This window comes from Melanaphis sacchari, unplaced genomic scaffold (genome assembly GCF_002803265.2).
Source record: "Melanaphis sacchari strain LSU unplaced genomic scaffold, SCAv2.0 Contig9_pilon_pilon, whole genome shotgun sequence".
In the NCBI taxonomy this organism is placed as follows: domain Eukaryota; kingdom Metazoa; phylum Arthropoda; class Insecta; order Hemiptera; family Aphididae; genus Melanaphis; species Melanaphis sacchari.
The window spans coordinates 880170-900236 of record NW_020271711.1 but is presented as its reverse complement, the minus strand read 5'-3'; the positions used below and the strand labels follow the sequence as shown (position 1 = coordinate 900236).

Below are 20067 nucleotides of genomic sequence, written 5' to 3'. Positions count from 1 at the left end.
AAAAGTATCTTAAAAAAAAATATGGTATTATATTTTTATTTTATAAAATAAGTACCTATTAATATTATTATGTAAATATATTGATATTAAAATAAATTTTTTCTCTATAGCTTGATTTCGATACTAATTAAATTAAATTTTACTTATCACAAAGTCACTAATAATTGTTCATCCGGTTTGATATTCTTTCTGAAGTTAGTATCAGTTTTTTGAATTTTTTTTAGAAATTATATTCAAAATATAATCGAATGTTTTAGGACTTACTCTTGTAAAATTTTTAAATTTTAGCTCGTCATTACGTAATTCATGTAAAAAACATTTGATTAAATTATTTGTAGTACTTTTTTATTTAAATAATGAACCTACATTATTTTTTAGTTTTCATTCTTTTCGATTTCTAACATCAAAGACCACAAAATAGGGATAATAACTTCTTCTTCGTCAGAAGACATGTTGGTGACTAAATAAGACTTCACTTCTATAATGATGTGCTTTTAAGCAATCATAATTAAATATTTATATACTGTAGGTATAATAAAATAAATAATAATGGGGAATAGTAAGTTCCTACACGAGAGTAGCAGGTAAACAATTACATATGTTAGTTCCTACACGGGCATATGTAAGTTCCTACAGGGTAAAAACCAGGTACCTATGTTAGTTCCTACACGGCGGAAAAAGGTACATATGTAAGTGTACCTATATGTGTATATATGTGTAAATATGTATATACGAATAAATATATGATGATTATATATTATATAATACAAATCGCATAACACATTTTCACAAATAAGCATATTATAATAATTAGATTTGTTATTGAAACTTTATACGCTGGTATAGCTATTTAATATAGGTAACTACATTCAAATATACTTATAAATAATACTTATAAATGTATATACGAAATCACTGGAAAATACGACAAGCTACAAGCTGATAATATTTTCCCCTATACCGACTCGACGTAAGGAAAAAGATAAAATATCTTATTATCTATATTTTTGACATACAAAATATTTATGACTTTTCATCATCGATAAAAATGATACAGAACTTGATTTTGATTTGATAATCTTAAAATTAGTTATAAGTCTTATAACTATACACAGTAAAATGTACATCTAGTTATTTCTCTTAAAAGTTTTGTTAGTATTGTTCGAAACATCTGAGTGTCCGTACATATCCGTTTATACTAATCATATACAGTTATACAAATTCACAATGAGCGAGAATGTATCATTCATGTTGAGTGAAAAAGGCAAACAACTACTAGTTTTGAATAATTTTAAATTTTTTAAGCATCATACATCTAAAAAAAATGAAATTACGTGGCGTTGTGTAATAAATAAGTGTAGTGCAAAAGTTTATACTTTGGGTCAAAATGCCCAATTAATTAATACAGATAAATCGTGTTTTGATCACCGCCATGCAAGTGATAGCACTTTAAATCGGCAACAAATAAGCAATGCTTGCAAAAAAAAAGCTGTAGACTCTATAGTTGAAAAACCGTCAAAAATAATACGAAAAGAAGTATCAAATTATGTTAATGAAGGAGATTTGATTGCACCCGACTTAAAACTCATAGCAAGGAATATTCATAATGCAAGAATGCATTGTTTCCCCAAACTGCCAACATCAAGAAAAGAAGTTCACGAAATATTAAGTTTATTAGACATAAAAACAAATAGAGGTGAGTTATTTTTATATAAAAATGACGCGCTAAATGAAATAGTTATTTTTTCATGTAAAACAAATATAGATTTGTTAAAAGAATTAGATGTTTTATATATGGATGGTACTTTTAACTATAGTGATAAATATTATACGCAACTATACACGATTCATGGCATTAAAAATGGAGTGTACATTCCGTTAATGTTTTGTTTATTGCCAAATAAAGAAAAAAAGACTTACATTGCATTATTAAAAACAATAAAAATAGCTGGAGTAATACCTAAAAAAATTATTTTAGATTTTGAAATAGCAATGCATCAAGCAGTTTTTGAAATTTTTCCGGAAACAGAGGTGTTTGGATGTCGTTTTCATTTGGGCCAAGCTTGGTACCGCAAAATTCAAAATTTAGGTTACGCACCACAATTTAATTCTGCAAATGACGATGTAGGAAAATGGTTAGTACATATTTTTGGACTTCCTTTTCTCAATCCAGAGGAAGTGGCAGAATGTTTTACAGAATATTTTATGGCAGACAAACCTGAAAATGCAACTATAACCGAATTTTGTGATTATTTGGTAGACAATTATATATCAAATGAATCAATCTTTCCTCCGAAAATGTGGGCGCGGCAATGTTCTGATAGAGTCCATACGACAAACGCTTGTGAAAGTTTTCATTCAGATTTTAACTCTAATTTTTATCACCAACATCCAAATATTTTTAAAATTATTGAAATTCTCAAACTCTTTCAAGTAAATACGTATATAAAAATAAGAACTACAATTAATAACCCAAAACCAAAAATCAGTAAAAAATACGCCGAAAAAGAAGATTTTATAAATGAAAAAATTTCAGATTATAGAATAAGCAAAATAAATAAATACGATTATGTTAAATTATTAAGTTATAGAAATAAACCTCATAAAATATAAGTTTTCATTTTTATTATATTTTTTACTTTTTATATTATATTATATTCAATTTTTAAAATTAAAATGCATTATACGATTTTTATTATATTGTATTATCATCATATATGTATTTATTCGTATATACATCGAATATACATATTTACACCTTTTTTCCGCCATGTAGGAACTAACATAGGTACCTGGTTTTTACCGTGTAGGAACTTACATACGTACCTTTTTCCGCCGTGTAGGAACTAACGTGTGTATTTTTTTTACCTGCTACTCTCGTGTAGGAACTTACATTCGCCCATAATAATGACCTTTATTTTATAAGTCATTTATTAATATAATCATGTATGACAAAAATTAAATATTTAATTACAATGTAATAAAATGACCTATAGTAGGATCATAAGAACCATTGATAAAACACACACACATACACACACAGGATATTAATTATAAAAAGGCCGGTCACCGCTGGTCACACGCACAGTGTCCTTATTGTCTTTTTGTATAGAGAGTAAAACGAGAGTAAAAAACTACGCAGATCGTATATACAAAGAAACATAAGCATTGAAGATTGTTAATAGTAAAAATTAAATATATGTTATGTATTAAAAGTTTTATAATAAAGTTAATGAGTTTAATCAAATAAAATAAGTGTTGTAATTTCTTAACGAATACCGGTTACCTTTAAAACATCAATAGAGAAAACATTGTCAGAAAGAATAAAAAGGTAACATATTATAATACTAAATATATATAAGCCCTTTTCGTATTATTACACTTCTTTTGCTATTAGGTAATCTGTTTGTCTTGTTTTGCCTTGACTTGACTAACTGATGTGTATGCATAGGTACATAAAGCAAATTATTATAAGTTGACTTAAACAAAAATGTCAAATGGCTAACGATGACTAACAGAGTTTTGCTCTTTTGGTGTGCGGCCGGCTTATGAGTACCTAAAGTGGACTACGGGTTTCCCATTGTAGAAAATTTCAATAATCAATTGTACTTCCAAATTTAAATGATCGAACGAAATAATATAAATATATATAATTATTATATAAATAACAAAATTAAACACAAGAAATAATTATATAATAATTTTAAACATCATCATTTTACAAATAATAGTTGTCGCCCAATTACCTATTATTTTTTTTTTTGCATATCGTATAAATACTAATGGGTACCAACATTTTTACTCCATACAATTTTTTTTAAGCTACCCATTAAACGATTAAACTTTAGTTAAACACAATTATTTATGATTTTCCGCTTCTATTATAGGTATGTATCTACTTGTTCTACTTTTTTGTATGAGTAGGAGTTTGTTATATTAAAATCATACTTACTAATATTTTAATGCGATTCGCGATAAATAGGCGATAATCGGATTATGTAGGAATGTAGTCCATAGACAATAATATTTTTTATATAACCGCAATGCTGTACGAGGTTTAAGGAGGTGAGGTTGAGACAAAAACAACGATGTGTTTACGCGTAGCGACCGAAAAAGCGAGAACGGGCCAGTTGGCCGTGTTTCGTTGGAGGCAGATCGTATGCACGCACGCACGCACGCATGCACGCACGCACGCACGACAACAATCCGTTTGTCACGGAAGAGTCGCGTCTTATACGTCACGTTGGTACGCCGCGTCACAACAGACGCGGACGCAATAGACCTACGCAGACTCAGACGCCGTCGTCGCCGATCGATCCGCAGGAAGCCGACGCCTAAACGTCGTGCGAAGCCATCCGTACGACTGTACGCCTAGCACATATCGTACATTCGTACGATCAATACGGCATACGCCATCGTTCAGCGTTCGACGTACACAAGATTTTCGTCCCCCCCCGATCGTCCGTTGTGTCGCGTTTCTGTTTTTTCTGTTCAATCAATCGATCGTTCTAAGCGATTTCGTAAGCGCGTTTATCCTGTGTTATTTCAATTGCTTGCACATAGCCATTGTCACCAACGTCCGATTTGGTCTGTACTGAGCATCCGGTCCGGCTACCGCCAACACATATGCTGCTGTCGTAACACGTCGCGGTGACCATCACTCCGGGACAGAACACCATCATGGCAGTCGTTGAGATAAAACCCAATTTCGTAAAAAGCGTCTCCTGGTAAACTATCATGTTTTGTTTTTCTCTAGTTTTTAAGAATAAGGATCAGAGAAGTCTGTTTTAATCGTACAAAATATTTTTGACGCGATTGAAGTGTGTTGGTGTTGTCATTGATTTTATGTATACGGTATACATTGTTTATAGTGCTGTCTTAAGCATTTTTTTTTAATAACTACTATTGCTAAGAAATTCCTTGTTCTAGTTTTATACATGTGTACGTACTATGTTTGATTAAAGGCATTTGACAATGTTAATCGTTAAGAGTTTTAGAAAGATTTTGTTGGTTAATTCTCAACTTGTATTTATAGTTGTTTCATATATCTACTCAGTATTACTTAATTAGATAATGTTAACTAAACTTTATTAACTCCAAAGTCTCATAACATTTATCAGTTGAACATTATTAAGCAACAGGGCTCTATGTAATATATTCTGAAATATTATAATTTATAATGATGCTTTAATATATTTCATACAATTAATAAGTACATATAGCTAATAAGTAATTAATTATTATATTATAATATATATAATTATCTTTCAATGTAGGAAATTAAATAGTACCTAATACTTTTTAATTTCCAATTAAGAAGATGCCATACCTAAACGTGTTGTCTCTTGTTTTACGCATGATATACTAAAATGTATTTTCAACAATTCCAATTGTGTATTATTTGCTGTAATATTAAAATGAATTGACTTTTAGAAAACTTAAAGATAAGAACATAGGTAATCATAGGTAAATTAAAAATATATACAGTTCAAGAATAATTTTAAGTATTTTTTTCAAATTTATTGATAATAAAACATAAAGGTAGTTTGGCTTAAATAAATTTATTATGTAAATAGATAATTATTTTGTTAAAAGAACTTAATTTATTAAGTATTAAAAAATAAATAATCAATTCAAAACAAAGACAAAATATTTTACGATTTCATTCGTATGATGAACACAAAATTGTTGCATTGTAATTTAATCATAACGACTTATCATTACATATTAGTATATTTTAATATATGACTAAATAATAATATTAATTAATCCCTGTATATTATAATAAGTGGAGTTTACTTATAAAATAAATGCTCTATAAATTAACATATTATCTACATAATTTTATCATAATATAGATTTTTGAAATTTGCTAGAGGGAAAAGATTTAACTCTATCCTGTTAGATTTTGATGATATGGGGTGGGAGAGAGGTGCTAACTTCACGTGCGTCCTATTTTTTCATATTCTACAGTAATAAATGTGGTTTATATATTTTAATATCAATAGACAATAATATAAACATTATATATACATACCTACCTACATATTTATGGTAATCATTACTCATTTTTTTTTACATAAAATAAAAATTCTTTTATAAATTGTGTGTGGCCCAGTCTTTAAAAATATAGTCAACTAAGTAATAAAATATTATCACTGGGCGACATTAGTGTCGGCTTGTTCACTAGCTCAAACAATGCACTGTTTATAAATACTTAAGATCCTTCACTAAAATAAGAGTTTAATTAATCTAAAGGATCTACCTATCTATTAAATATATATTGTTCAAAGTATTTTTAGTTAGCCTCATATATTATATGTTATAAAAATAAGAATTAATTGTTTCTAATATAGTATTTCATTTATTATTTTAGTTTTATTAATGATTTATCTTACCGTGAAGCTGTTGAGAATTCTGTGAATTATAATACAAGATTATGTATAGAACGGCGATTGAGAATGCCATTTTTAGATACACAAACAGGTAACTATGAAATAATTTAATAAATGGTTCTTTTAATATTCTGTTAATAAAACAAAATTTGTATTGTGCATTTAATTAATTGTAATTGTGATAACTATTTATTAGGTGTAGCTCAAACACATTCAAGTTTGTTAATGTTAGAACGACAACGTATGCCTGGGTTAAATAACGGTCAAGTTTATACATATCCTTCCAAAAGGTGGAAGAAGAAAAGAAGACAATATTTGTTAAATACCTGTAATACTAGTTCTGTAAATTCCTCTGTATTCAATTCTGGAAGACGTAAGGAATCTGGTTAGTCAATTAGAATAATGCCTATATTAATTTTATTTGTGAAATAATGCATGATGTAGTTAATTTATTTGTAAACCTTAAATTATTTTATTTAAAAGGTTTAGCAAGTGGTGGTGATTCCGGGGATGGAACAAATTCATTTAATATTGATTTACATACTGGAGACAGTCAAAATGCAATTTCAAATAATGAAGATAGTAAAGATAGCCTTGGAACAAATACTATAGTATCTAAAGATGATCAGCCTAACCAAAACAGTTCAAACACTAAAGTATCTTCTGTAAGCATTAAAAAGAATTTTGTCTCGTAGATTATGATAATATATAAATCAGTAATATTAATTTTATAAGACCTAGGTTATCTAAATATTTTAAAAGCTATAAAAATATTTCATTTTTTGTTTAAGGAATGGTATTATGATGAATTTGAAATGCAAGAAATCGAAGGATTTGAAGAACCTGATGCAGATTCAGATTATGATTATGAAGAAAGTTACACAAAACGCAAAAGACGAAAAGGTGGAAAGCCTGGTCGTAACAGTACAAATAATGAAAGTACAAGTGGTCGCCGCAGTACAAAAGTGAGAAAATATTTATAACTAACACTAAGTAAATATAAATAGTATAGGAATATATTGTATTAAATAATGATTGTTTGCTAAACTTATCAAAAAAAATTGTTATTTTCCAAGTTTACGGTAATAACATATAACTTTTATATATCTTAATATTTATTAAAATTCTCAAGTACTTAGGTTTAGAGTTTAAACATTACAAATATCGTTTATAAAATTGATAAAAAAAAATATCAAATGTTTAAAGTCATCTGTACCAAGCTTTAATCAAATTACAATTAACATTTGGCAATTTGTTCTTAGTATTGTTTTTCTTGAAATTTAAAAAAAATTGGCCATGAACTTGGTTATTAATTAGTAAAAATTTCAAATATTATTTTAAGAATTATTTTTATTATTTTGCGTAAATATGCTTTTTTATTTTAGTCTAATATAATTGGTTTTTCAGTTATGTTCATAATTTAGTTCACTGTGAGTGGAATAGAATAATTATTAATTCAATAATTAGTTACAATTAGAGAACGGATTTCTATTTATCATATTACCTAAGCTATTTAAAACGGTTTCAATTTAAATCACAAATAACGTTGATTTTATTTCATTTATTTAGCATGTTTTTCATTCAACTTTTTTTTACATTTTTTTTTTTTTGGATATATTAAATTTTATAGCATATTTTTAAAATTTTCACTTATATTTTCAATTAAATTATGCCAAATTAAATTTTATTCAGTTTTTAATCAGTATAAATCCAACCTATCTTCCGATTTTCAATAATGTGTTTTTGTACATTACTTAAAAAATAATAATTTAAAATTGTAATCAACTGTTACGTAATTTATTTTAATTTTGGGAAAATGGCATAAGCAATTGTTAATATTTCATACTTTTTTGTTGTTATAAAGGGTTCAACATCTGGAAGAGGAAGAAAGAAAGGAATGAGTGGTTTCATTGATCTTCAAGATCCCGATAAACCATATGCATGCGACCGTAAGTACATTTTTGCATTTGTGTTATATTTGGTTAATGCTATTTAAGTCATTTTTATTACCTATTGTGGTTTTAACATTTTTTTATAGTCGTGCACAAACTTTACCATAACCTAATTATTAACTTGCAATAAATTATTGCATTTATTTTTACCCTAATTATTTCAATTATGTCAAATGAGCATACTATACCATAATGCATGTTGTGTTAGCAAAGCACAATGAGGTGGTATTATTCATACAAATATGATTCATACTTTTATTTTATAGGCAGGTATAATTAAATAAGAACTTGAATTTATTGTAACTTTAAACTAAGAATTAATATTAAAATTTCTAACTAAAAAGATTTTAAATATTAGTATTAAGGGTCTAAAAATTCATAAACAAATTTATATAGCATTATCTTTAATAGTATTTTGGGTTAAATAATAATAAAAAAAAAAAGTTAAAGATTTATTTTTTAGAAATGTTACATTTTTTTTATAAACAGTTCATTCTTTTTACTTAAATATGGTGTTTTATTTATGTAAAAAATATTTCTTTTCTTAATTTATTTTAAAGACTTATTATTTTATATCTACTTGGATTTTTTTTTATGATTTTGTAATTTGTATTGCGGTTGTCACACCGTGTTAGTACTCTAGTTTAACTTGTTTGCGTTTGAGTGTTTTTGTTTGTCGTGACCATTATTCCGGCTGTATGAGGGTGTTAGCGTATGCTAATGTTTCAGTATGTGGAGCTCGTTACAAGACTCGACCTGGTCTTACTTATCATTACACTCATTCACACAAGGAAAAACCTGCTGCCAATATACCTGTAGCAGATGAAGAGGCCAGCCAAGAGAGTGGTTTAGTATCAACCCCTGTGTCTCCACAAACACAACAGTCTCAACCATTTGAACAACAACAAACTACAACAGGTTGGAGCAAATTCCAGGACAGTTATGTCACCTTCCTTAATGCCCCTGGTAATCACTAAATCGCTTAAAATAAAAACATTCTTCTGGCTGCACGCTCTTTAGCCCTGGCTTTTATTATACTATTTTTCTTGTTGATTTAAAAAAAAAAAAAAATCTCAATAAAATTAAATTATGTATTAATGTTAAAATTTGATTAGCATCAAATACATTTGACTTCAATTTTCATCATTGCCATTTACAAACATTTTTTTTTTTAACTTAAACTATTAAATTAGACTACAGAAATGATAGTAATAAATAAAATTAATATAAGACGCTAGAACATTTTTTTAAGAATTTTTATTCTTAAACTGCATCTAGACCAAAGATATATACATTTGTCAGAAAATATGTTTGCAAAATTTTAGCAGTTATCATTCGTTTATGTTACAGGTTAGGGGAAATCTAAAACATTGTTATTAAAAATTTTAAAAACATAAAAATATGACAAATATATTTTAGGTTAGGCTAAGTTGTTATTTTAGCCAATTAAATTTATAAGTTTTATTAAATAATAATATTTTTATTCAATAAATGTTTGTTTATTTTATAAAAGTAATTTTTAAAATAGTTTATAAAAGTATTTAACATTGTTTTTATAACAGGAAATATTTAACTTGATAAATATAAATAGATTGTTAAAACCATTAATTATTATTGGAAGTTTTAAAATATTTGGGTTTATTATAGTTGAAATGTTTAATTGAATTTTTAAAAAAAATGCTATTTTAATTCACAGTTGTTTAAAGTTTTTCATTAATTTTGGATCTTTTTTGTAATTTTTTGATATGTAATTAAAAATCTTTTAATTATTTTATGATAATAGGATATTTAATAAAATAGGTTTATTTTTTTTTAATATACTATTTTTATAGGATGCTTGAATTTATTGTCTCTGTCTTATATGTGTAACAAGCAAATTAACTCTTAGAAATTCACACATAATTTTGTTATTTTTTAATAATGTTAGTGTGAATTGACTTACTATGAAATTGAATGATAAGAACTTGATTTGTATTTGAATGTAAGTTTCTAACAATTATTCTATTTTTTAGTGACTATTGTTAAAGAAGTGTGCAACTTTTAAATGCTCATAATTATCTAAACAGTAGAATAATAGTACAAAACTGACATACCAACACAGATAATATTCTTGCCATCAAGTTTTAGGTAATAATATAAGTTAATTCACACTAATATCAAAACTAACATAATTTAATATGACATCTTAGTATAAGTTTGCTATGTTACACAATTACTAAATGGAGACAACAAATGAATGTTTGACTTTCTTTCTTTTAACATTCTATCATTTAAGTAACATTAAAATTAATTATCAATGAATAAATTATATCAAATACAAATATCTTCTATTTACCATATAATCTTAAAATTTCAAAAATATTATTAGTTTTTTCTAATACTTTATTTTTAAATACTTACAAATTTATAATTTTGTTTAAAAACAAATGTTAACTTTCATAAATTTAAATGAAAAATAATAATTTATGCTTTTTGCTTTGCATGCAATAACTCTTTTAGTTGTTTACCAGTGGGTTTCCTTTCTATTCAAATTGTTTATGTTATGCAATCTGAGTATAAATCATAGTCCAATACTCGTTATATGTGATTAGCCCTTATGAGTGTCACAATTATTTTCTATTGAATATGTATTTAGTAAATTATAAAGTTTTTGCTTACAATGAATATAGACTTCTTGAGCATTGTAATAATAGTATTGCATTCCTATTAGTAGTGTGAAGTAAAAACTAAGGCCATAAGTTTGAAGCTAGATTTTATCGAGTTTTAATCAACTTTGTATTTATAAATTATACACCACCTTGAAACTTTACTGCATGTGAATACTATTTAATGCATTGAACTGTAATGTTGACATATTTTTTTAAATGTTTAATTGCTTAAGATTTGATGTTGAATTTTAAAATAATATTCAGTTTTTCTTTAGTTTAATTTAAAATAACGTATGAAAGTTAAATTGGTACTAATTATGTTACCTGGACTAAATAGTAAACAATTATATTAAATCTCATAATAATACCACCTAATTTTCAAAATATATTTCTTTTTTTTTTTTTTATTAGCTTTATAGTTCAACAAACTCAATTATGACTTGCTTTTAAAATTATTTTTAGTTGTATTTTATATGACTACTATATTTTTATGAACATTGTATTATCCAAACACTTAATTCATGGGCTATTATTGGTATTTATATTTATTAAATTAAATCTAAGGCAATTAATATAATCACACACATAAATAATGTAATTTAAATTTGGTAAGCGTTAGTCGTTTTATGCCATAAACAAAAAAGTTTAGTACTAGTATTTAATTTTTCTACGTAGTTTGTACTTTGTTATTTATGTTGTAATTTGTGCTTATTAACAACATAATCAACAGTATACATATTATGAGGGGTACATGGAAATTAGCAATATTAATGATGAATATAAAATATCATTAATTCATATATTGTGTTTCATTCAAATTATTTAGCACTAATGTTAAATCATTTCCAAGCACATATTATTTTATATTAATATAACTTAAAAATGATTTAATTAATTTAATAATACATTGGGAAAATTTTAATAGATTTCAAAATTCCAATTCAACATTTTATAGATATGGGGTGTTTTCCCTGTACCTCTCATTTATATGCAGAGCTGGGCATGAATTAAAATCAAAAAGACTTTAATACAAGTATTAAGTAGACTTGTAATATTAAAGCCTCTTTGGTTGTATGGATAAGGGGTTGTGATTTTAAGCTCCATCTCTTCGATACAACAATGTTTCAAAAAGTTATCGACCTTTAAAACGACAATGCTTTACCAGCAACTTTGATAACTCTTGGTAATGAATATAAATTGATTTAGGATTTAACTCATTATTTTAATCAGAATATTTCGTTGTCCGTTGATGATTGGTTTGTTTATCTTATTAATACAAATTGTTTTCAAATTTAAATCATGATTTGTCCCAGCTCTGTGTATGCATGTGTGGCGAGTGCATATGCGCTTGAATGTGACGTTAAACAAAAACATATATTTCATAATTAATTTTCAAAGAATAAAAATAAAATAAAGCCCCTCTTTTTGTTTGTTTTTGTTTGAAGGATAAGATGGAGGTGGCAGACGTCCCGATTGACAGAAAATATTATTTATGGGTTTAGTGGTGAAGGTCTGGGCCATACCTTGTGTACATCAATTTATGGCAACATTATCATTATAATAATGCTGGTGGCAGTGACTTAACCACGGTCCTTAAACCAAAATAATAACATCACAATAGCATAGAATACTCTAATAGCTATAATTTGTTTTATTTTGTTAAAATTAAATGTTTTGTTTTTTTTTTTTTTTGTGGACATCAGACATTCCTACTTATTTTAGTGAATTTTAACCCTATATTGTACTGAATTAAATCACTTAGTATAGATATTTTGTATAAATATTTCCTTGTGTATTACTAAATAATTATTGCCTTATTATGAAACATGTTAAATAAGCATATAAATGCTTAATATGTAGCACATTATAAATTCAGTATTACACAAATAATCTGGGACAAATCATGAGCTTCCCTCCATTGTACAGTTTAATATGAATTTTAATTTATTATAATATATAGATAATTATGTAATTTATAATGATGTGAATTCTAAAAAAAAAAAATATTGTGATATTTTATAACTACACCAATCATTTAACTAGGCAGTTGACTTATTTATTTATTTATTTTCAATTTACAATATGATAAAGAAATATCTGTTTATTATTTATTGGAAAGTTAGAAAGAATATAGTGAGTTCTTTAATTACAAATGTTATTGTCGTTAGAGCATATGAGATGCTTAGTTTTTCATAAGAGTTAAAATGTTATAAAGTATATTATATTATTTATTTAGTACCAACATTTTTTTATTTTATTATGTTACATTATACTTGAATTCTTTGAATTTTTTATTGGTTCAACTTGAAACAATTTAAATTTGTTCATAAAATAAAAAAAAAACTTTACAAATTGGAACTTAAGCAATAAAATTAATATACCTTATTGACTATTTATAAACATCTACAAGCAATTTTATATGATTTAAAGTAAATCAATGTGATTCTTATTTTTTTCAAAGATGCCGATAAATCTGTTTAATACAAGTTTCCTTTTCAAATTAACTTATTCATATGAAAATTTCTTCTAATTTATAAAGTAAAACACGAATACATTCTAAATCCATAAAATTCATCATTTATTGTTTATTTAAGTAATATTTGTTTTTTCTAGTCGGTTTTTTTTTAAAAATGTTATTCTTTTTTGTTTAAATTATTTTTGAAATTTATATTTACGTATTGAATAGTACAACTTTTGTCAAATCAATTTATAATTTTTCTAAATGAGAATCATACTTATTACCTATAAAATATCTTAGTTATATATTTTTTTTTAATTTTCATTTGCTTCAGTAAAAGTTATTAAAATTAAAAAAAAAAATTATACCTTAACTGTTGGTAATGCAGATATTTAAATGGGACCTATTTTTTCATAAATTTTTTAATAATATGTACAGTCTATACAGTAAAAATAAGTTTTAATATAAATATTTCTCTTTACTGAAATAATATTTACCTGACCTCATTCATATTATAAATTTTATTTTTATCAATTGGTCACTTTTTATTTCAAAGAGTGATTCACCTATTTTTTATGAGAAAAAAAACCAATCAGTTATAATATAAAATAGATGAATGTTTATGATTAAAAAACATAATTAATCAGTTCTATTTCTATATTTATAATATTTAATTAAATTTTTTATGTTAAAATTTTTAGTTATTCAATTACTATAACAGTAATTTAAAACCATAAATATATTTATATAAATACACATCATAATGTTTTTGTTTTTAACACAATTGTCTGCGTACCTGGTAGTGGTTAGTTTTGAGTAAACATATTTTATGAGCAATGAATGTGAATTTATCATGAATTGTTTTTAAATAAGTGGAATTATATTTGGTCAATCATGATTCTTTGAACAAAATCCATTTTTAAGATGACTCGTTGTAGAAAAGTGATCCGAGTTTAATTTTTACTTTATTTTAAATAATATATTCAAACTTTTGTAGTATAAAGTAATTATCTCAAACACATATCTTTTTTAATTAAAATAAATAACTACATTTATTATCATATATTATATAGTTGTCTTAAAATTGGAAATTGTCCCTTTGTGTTCAGTTCAGAGTTATACTCTGATTATTTTAAGTCCATATAATTCATTAAGGCAAGGGGTGCTGTACTATGGACATATTTTGGGTTATGTATAAAAAATTGTTTAATCTAAATAAACCATAAAGTTATAAATAATTATTGTTTTATTTTTTATAGCAATCCTTTTCTTTCTTCCTAAAATGTCTAAATATGTACATTTATGTATTTTTTAGAATAATTATTTCATATTTGTTATTGTACTATCTGTACTATTACAATAAATTAGTAATGGAATTTTTTATTTAAATGAAAACTTAAACTTGTAATAAATTGAACTTAAAAAACTTTCAATAGTAGTATGGCAACATTAAAAACTACTGTTGAAATATTTTTAATATTATATTTTCATTGCTACATCAATTGTGTATGTGTATTAATATAAAAATAAAATGTTGATTGACGATGGAGAAATAAAATAAAATAGCTTTATATTATTTTGGTAGTTATATTTAGTATAGTTAAGTTTTTCAGTTGGTTTTATTTAGTCATAGAATTTTATTATTATTATTATTATTATTATTATTATATTATATTATGTTATATTATCGTTTTATTATTATTTTTATATAAATAATAATAAATTATAAGAGTAGGGAATAAAGTTAACTGTGCAAGTTGCAGTGCATCACACCTCTGGGAATAATTACTTCCCTACTACAAGACTATTTGAAGTATGCATTGTGATTTGTAGACCCAAAATGCACGGTTTGGTCAAGGTACAATTGGACCGAATCAATGGTAATATGTTTCAGGTCCTTCAGGCAGCAACAATACTCCGGTGGCTTCTCCTGCTCCTCATTCAAAACGGGTTTCAGCTAGAATGTCAAATCATCAAAACAGTTCTCCTCTTGTGACATTGAACCCAAATGAAGCAGCTTCAAGCACTGCAAGTTCAACATTTTCATCAACTACTACTCCAGCAAAAACATCACATAAAGCAGTTTCAAGAGAAGTAATGATTTGTATTATAAAATTTAAATGTATATAAGTTGTATAATTATCGTTCAATTTTAGGGGTATACTAAAACAAAATCCGGAGGCAACAAATCTGCAAATCCATCACCATATTGTGATTTTTGTTTAGGCGATGAAGTATCTAATAAATCTGGTCAACCAGAAACATTGATTTCTTGTTCAGACTGTGGTCGTTCAGGTAGAAGTGTTTTAAATTTTATTTATTTTTCTAAATACACTGATTTTTTCATGTTTTTAGGCCATCCAACATGTCTTCAATTTACTGCAAATATGATAATTTCTGTTGGAAAATATCGTTGGCAGTGCATCGAGTGCAAATGTTGTTCAATTTGTGGAACATCAGATAATGATGTAAGAATAATATTTTTATACTCAAAACAATATTTTAAAAGTTATCATTTTTTTTATTTATAAATAGGATCAACTTTTGTTTTGTGATGATTGTGACCGTGGTTATCATGTGTATTGCTTAACACCACCACTTACATCACCACCTGAAGGTTGCTGGAGTTGTAAATTATGCATCAAAGAATTCCATTCAAAATAATGTCTATCCTAAGAAATACATTTTTTGTCTTATCAACCTTTGAGTTCTATAAATGTCATCTTGAATAGTTAACCAAATTATATTCCATAAGGTGTGTTTACTAAATATAATTGAGTTCAACCATTGATCACTAGATATTTAGGGTCAATCAGTATTATATAATTTAAGTTTTTTTTTTTTGTAATCATACTTTTTTATAATTTTATAATTGCCAAATTTGGTTTACATAAATTAGTTCAAATTATAATTTTCATCAATTTGTTTTGAGTCTTTTTATTTTTTATTATTATTTTTACTTTTTTTTTTTTTTTAACCATTGTGTGTAATTGACTATAAGTGATTTTTTTTCAATATTGAATGATTAAATTTATTTTTTTCTACAGTTCATTTATTATTAATTTTTTTTATTCAACTATTAAAATAATCAATTCAATTGTATTTCCCATTTTTGATTAAAAATAAAACACAAAATACAAAACCTATGTTTTAAAATTTGTCATTTTGTATAGTTAAAATGATGATCTTTATTATTAAATAATCAAAAGCAAACATTATGTTTAACTCATTTGTATTTAAATACTATTGACAATGTATTTAAGTATCATGAAATTTTAAATCATCTAATGTTTTATGTTTTTTTAATAACATTAACTATGAGATATACTATAAGCTTTACAAGCTTGTCACAGTTTTTAATAATTAGTAAAAGAAAATATAAGTTATATTTAAAAATCAAATTATTACTAATTACATCTTTTGATGCATGATGAAAATTTAAATGTTATGTAAATGAATATTAGAGATAATTTTAAATGCTAACATTTTTTGCTTTTGAAGGTATTATTATCTTCTAACTTTTTTATTCACTTTGTCATAGACTTCTGGAAAGTTATATGTACAATTAAGCTTCATTCGAGTACTCTGATACAAATGATGATCAAACATTTTCTTGAACTCACTTACATTCAAATAAGTACCAACATACATCATCTTAAACCTAAAATTTAATTAAAAAAAAAAAAAAAAAAAAATTATTTTTATTAAACGTTTATAGAATTTAACTTACCCCTTTAACTTGAGTACAAATAGTTCTAAATCCTTTGCGATACCTGACTTATAATTGGATACTTTGGGTTCTCCATATAAACCAATATCAATATACATTTTGTCTACTGGCGCATATGAATGTACAAGGCCATGGCCTGGGTTTAAAACAGTTGGACAAACCCAAATAGGATAAATCTATAATTGTATTAAACAGAATTGAAATTGTTTATTATTGTGTTCATAAAATAATAAGTGTATTTTCTCAGGTTACATTCAAATGTTCATGAAATTTTTCCACAGACTTTTTCAGACTTGAAATTGGTAGTATAAAGTCATCTATAAAATGATGTTCATCGTACAATTGTTTAATAGTGTCTGTTTGTGTTAATTTCAGTAGTGCCACTTTTGCAGGCATTATCCATCCTAATAGATAACGAAATACTGGATGGTTTCCAAAAGGTATTATATCCTGTACACAAATAATATACTTCATTATAGTTGGAACACACAAAAATATGAAATTCTACAAATGATATTATAACAGCTGTTACCTGTACTTCCCAAAATAAAGAATTATTATGTCTAAAGTAATAATCTTTTAATGGAATGTATTCTTCGGCATACTTCTGTGATAATAACAATGACTCAACGTGTTTAAAAAACCATGGTTTATAAAATCTACCAATTTCGTTAACGTTTTTCTAGGAAATAAAAATTTATTTTCATATAAACAAATACAAATAATATTTAGAATTGTATATCTAACATACTAAAAACCATGATTAAAATCCAAGTTAATAAAATGTGTGTGCTCAAAATAGGGACATAACTAAGATTTCAACATTTGTAAGATTATTCAAAATAAACTTGCTATAATGAATTCACATACATGTTATGTGGTTTGAAAGAATGAAAGAATCCAATTAATAATTTATAAATTTATTAAAAATGTGTTTAAACGTGCAAGTATAATATTATACATTAAAGCAATAAATAAACATATAGGTCACAAAATTACTAAAAACAAAAATTATTTATTGACAGAATCAAAGCTTAGATTGAAGGGAAATCGATGCAGGGAGACTGTACGTCTGTACCTCACTAATACTCTTTTATTTTTTTTTAACGTAGGTTCTAACGTTCGTGATGACGTTAACAATAATAAAACTAAAAAATGGACATTAACAATAATTTATAGGTGTAATACCTTTATACCTATGTACAATATAATTTATAATATTTTGTATTTAAATCATAACGCACCTATAGTACCTACAGAGTACAGGCTACAAATGTCTTTTTTTAAATGCGCTTCTTTAGTATATAATTTATATTATTGAACTTAGAATAAAATTCATCGACATTCAAAAATCATATAAAATTCACAGCCATGTTATACTAATACTAATATGATAACGATAATATATAATATACCTATGTACTTGTAGGTATATCGGTAAACATGTTTAATAATAATTAATATATAGTTCATTACTGTGTTTTGATTGCCATTCGTCATTTTTCCAGTTATCAGAACACCTTCATTTTTACTAAACATTAGTAGCTCGACAAAATCATTGTTTTCTACATCAAGTGTTTCTGAGATAAGGCTGGATTGAATTTTTTCCAAAGAACTAATCGGACGATATTGGAGTCTGACATATCTAAACAAGATTTTTTAAGATAAATACTGCGATTATATGTAAGAAGGGTAAACAATCGCTTTTTATTAATGTTTACAAACAACACAACTACTAAATAGTTAATACATAATGAATGATATAGCCAATACCTACAGGTAAACATTTATCTCTATAGCTAATATTTACTTATCCAATGATTATTCTTTAATCATTATTCATTAAACTATATTAATAGATATATTTTGTTATTGTGCAAACAATCTAATCTTTTTATTTTATAATTGTTATCATTAGGGCTTGGATTTTGTAGTAAAATAAATTATTAAAAAATTATTTTAAATAATCATTAAAAGCAAAAGAAAAAGCATTTGTTAAATTTAATTATTTACCGGTCAACTAAAGTATTAGAACGTGCTATAAAAATACATTGATAAAACTCAGATAATTTTTCGTTTCCATAATAACAAATAAAAATATAAAACTATAGAATATTGACTTAATGACAAGTGACAATAATTATTCTATCAATCATCCTTTTATTATTGGTTTTTCACCGATTTTATTATTTCTAGCAATAATAATATGGTATTTTTAGTCCAAGTATAATACACATAAAAATAAGTTAAATTTTCAAGAAAAATATGTAAAAATTAAGAAAAAAAGAACCAAATAAGAGGAAAAGTAACAAAAAGCAGGTTTTGTGGAAAAAAGTAAAAAAAAGTATACTTCATTGAGATCAAAACAATTCAAAACTTATTTATATATATATGAATAAATTATCTTTCTATCACACTCCCTTCAAAAGAAGCATTTGCTACAAAATCCGAGCCCTAGTTATCATGTAAGATGTTTATAAGTTACTATGTGATATTATCCACCCATATGTTTATTTAATTTAATTGTCGATCCGTAATAGTTTAGTACTGAAAGCTATATAAAAAAAATAAAAAATAAATACATAATAATAATAATAATAATATATAACATTTCTGTAAAATAATCATATTTTTTTGTCATAAAAAAAAAAAAATGTATACTTACTTATTGCGTAGGATATTGGCACATGAAATATGATAATATTATAGGTAGGAACACTAGGAACCTTTATCGCCACGGTACGTCAAATTTATGAATTCTTCTGCATTGTTGTAGTGTTGGGGTTGCAGGGCGTTGGTGGATAAACGTTAATTGTGCCCAAAGAAAGAATAAAATTGTAAATTGCGCCCAATACATTTCAAGCATAAATGTTATCCATATCGT

General features: G+C 25.5%; 2 protein-coding genes across 5 annotated transcripts in view; one reads left to right on the top strand and one right to left on the bottom strand.

The window, feature by feature from the left end:
* Positions 1 to 4245: 4245 nt before the first annotated feature.
* Positions 4246 to 16405, top strand: LOC112603182 (zinc finger protein ubi-d4). 3 transcript variants are annotated; one of them, XM_025351640.1, is made up of 11 exons: positions 4246 to 4727; positions 6377 to 6486; positions 6592 to 6780; positions 6879 to 7060; positions 7187 to 7360; positions 8260 to 8344; positions 9077 to 9313; positions 15348 to 15547; positions 15610 to 15748; positions 15809 to 15921; positions 15989 to 16405. In XM_025351640.1, the coding sequence occupies exons 1-11, from the start codon at positions 4681 to 4683 to the stop codon at positions 16115 to 16117; spliced, it is 1605 nt and encodes a 534-aa protein (XP_025207425.1). In that variant the 5' UTR covers positions 4246 to 4680; the 3' UTR covers positions 16118 to 16405. The 3 variants fall into 3 exon arrangements, with proteins under 3 accessions (XP_025207425.1, XP_025207426.1, XP_025207427.1); XM_025351641.1 differs by having other exon boundaries at positions 9077 to 9265; positions 15989 to 16404; XM_025351642.1 differs by lacking the exon at positions 9077 to 9313 and having other exon boundaries at positions 4247 to 4727; positions 15989 to 16404.
* A 523-nt stretch (positions 16406 to 16928) lies between these two features.
* The window catches only part of LOC112603263 (delta(24)-sterol reductase-like), a 13668-nt gene continuing 10529 nt past the window's right edge, over positions 16929 to 20067 (bottom strand). For both annotated transcript variants that reach the window (XM_025351765.1, XM_025351764.1), the window contains exons 7-11: positions 18660 to 18828; positions 17716 to 17865; positions 17436 to 17633; positions 17184 to 17359; positions 16929 to 17114 (exon numbers count right to left, since the gene is read on the bottom strand). In XM_025351765.1, coding sequence (XP_025207550.1) covers positions 16961 to 17114; positions 17184 to 17359; positions 17436 to 17633; positions 17716 to 17865; positions 18660 to 18828 — 847 coding nt within the window. In that variant the 3' untranslated portion in view covers positions 16929 to 16960. The remainder of the gene's footprint in view (positions 17115 to 17183; positions 17360 to 17435; positions 17634 to 17715; positions 17866 to 18659; positions 18829 to 20067) is intronic.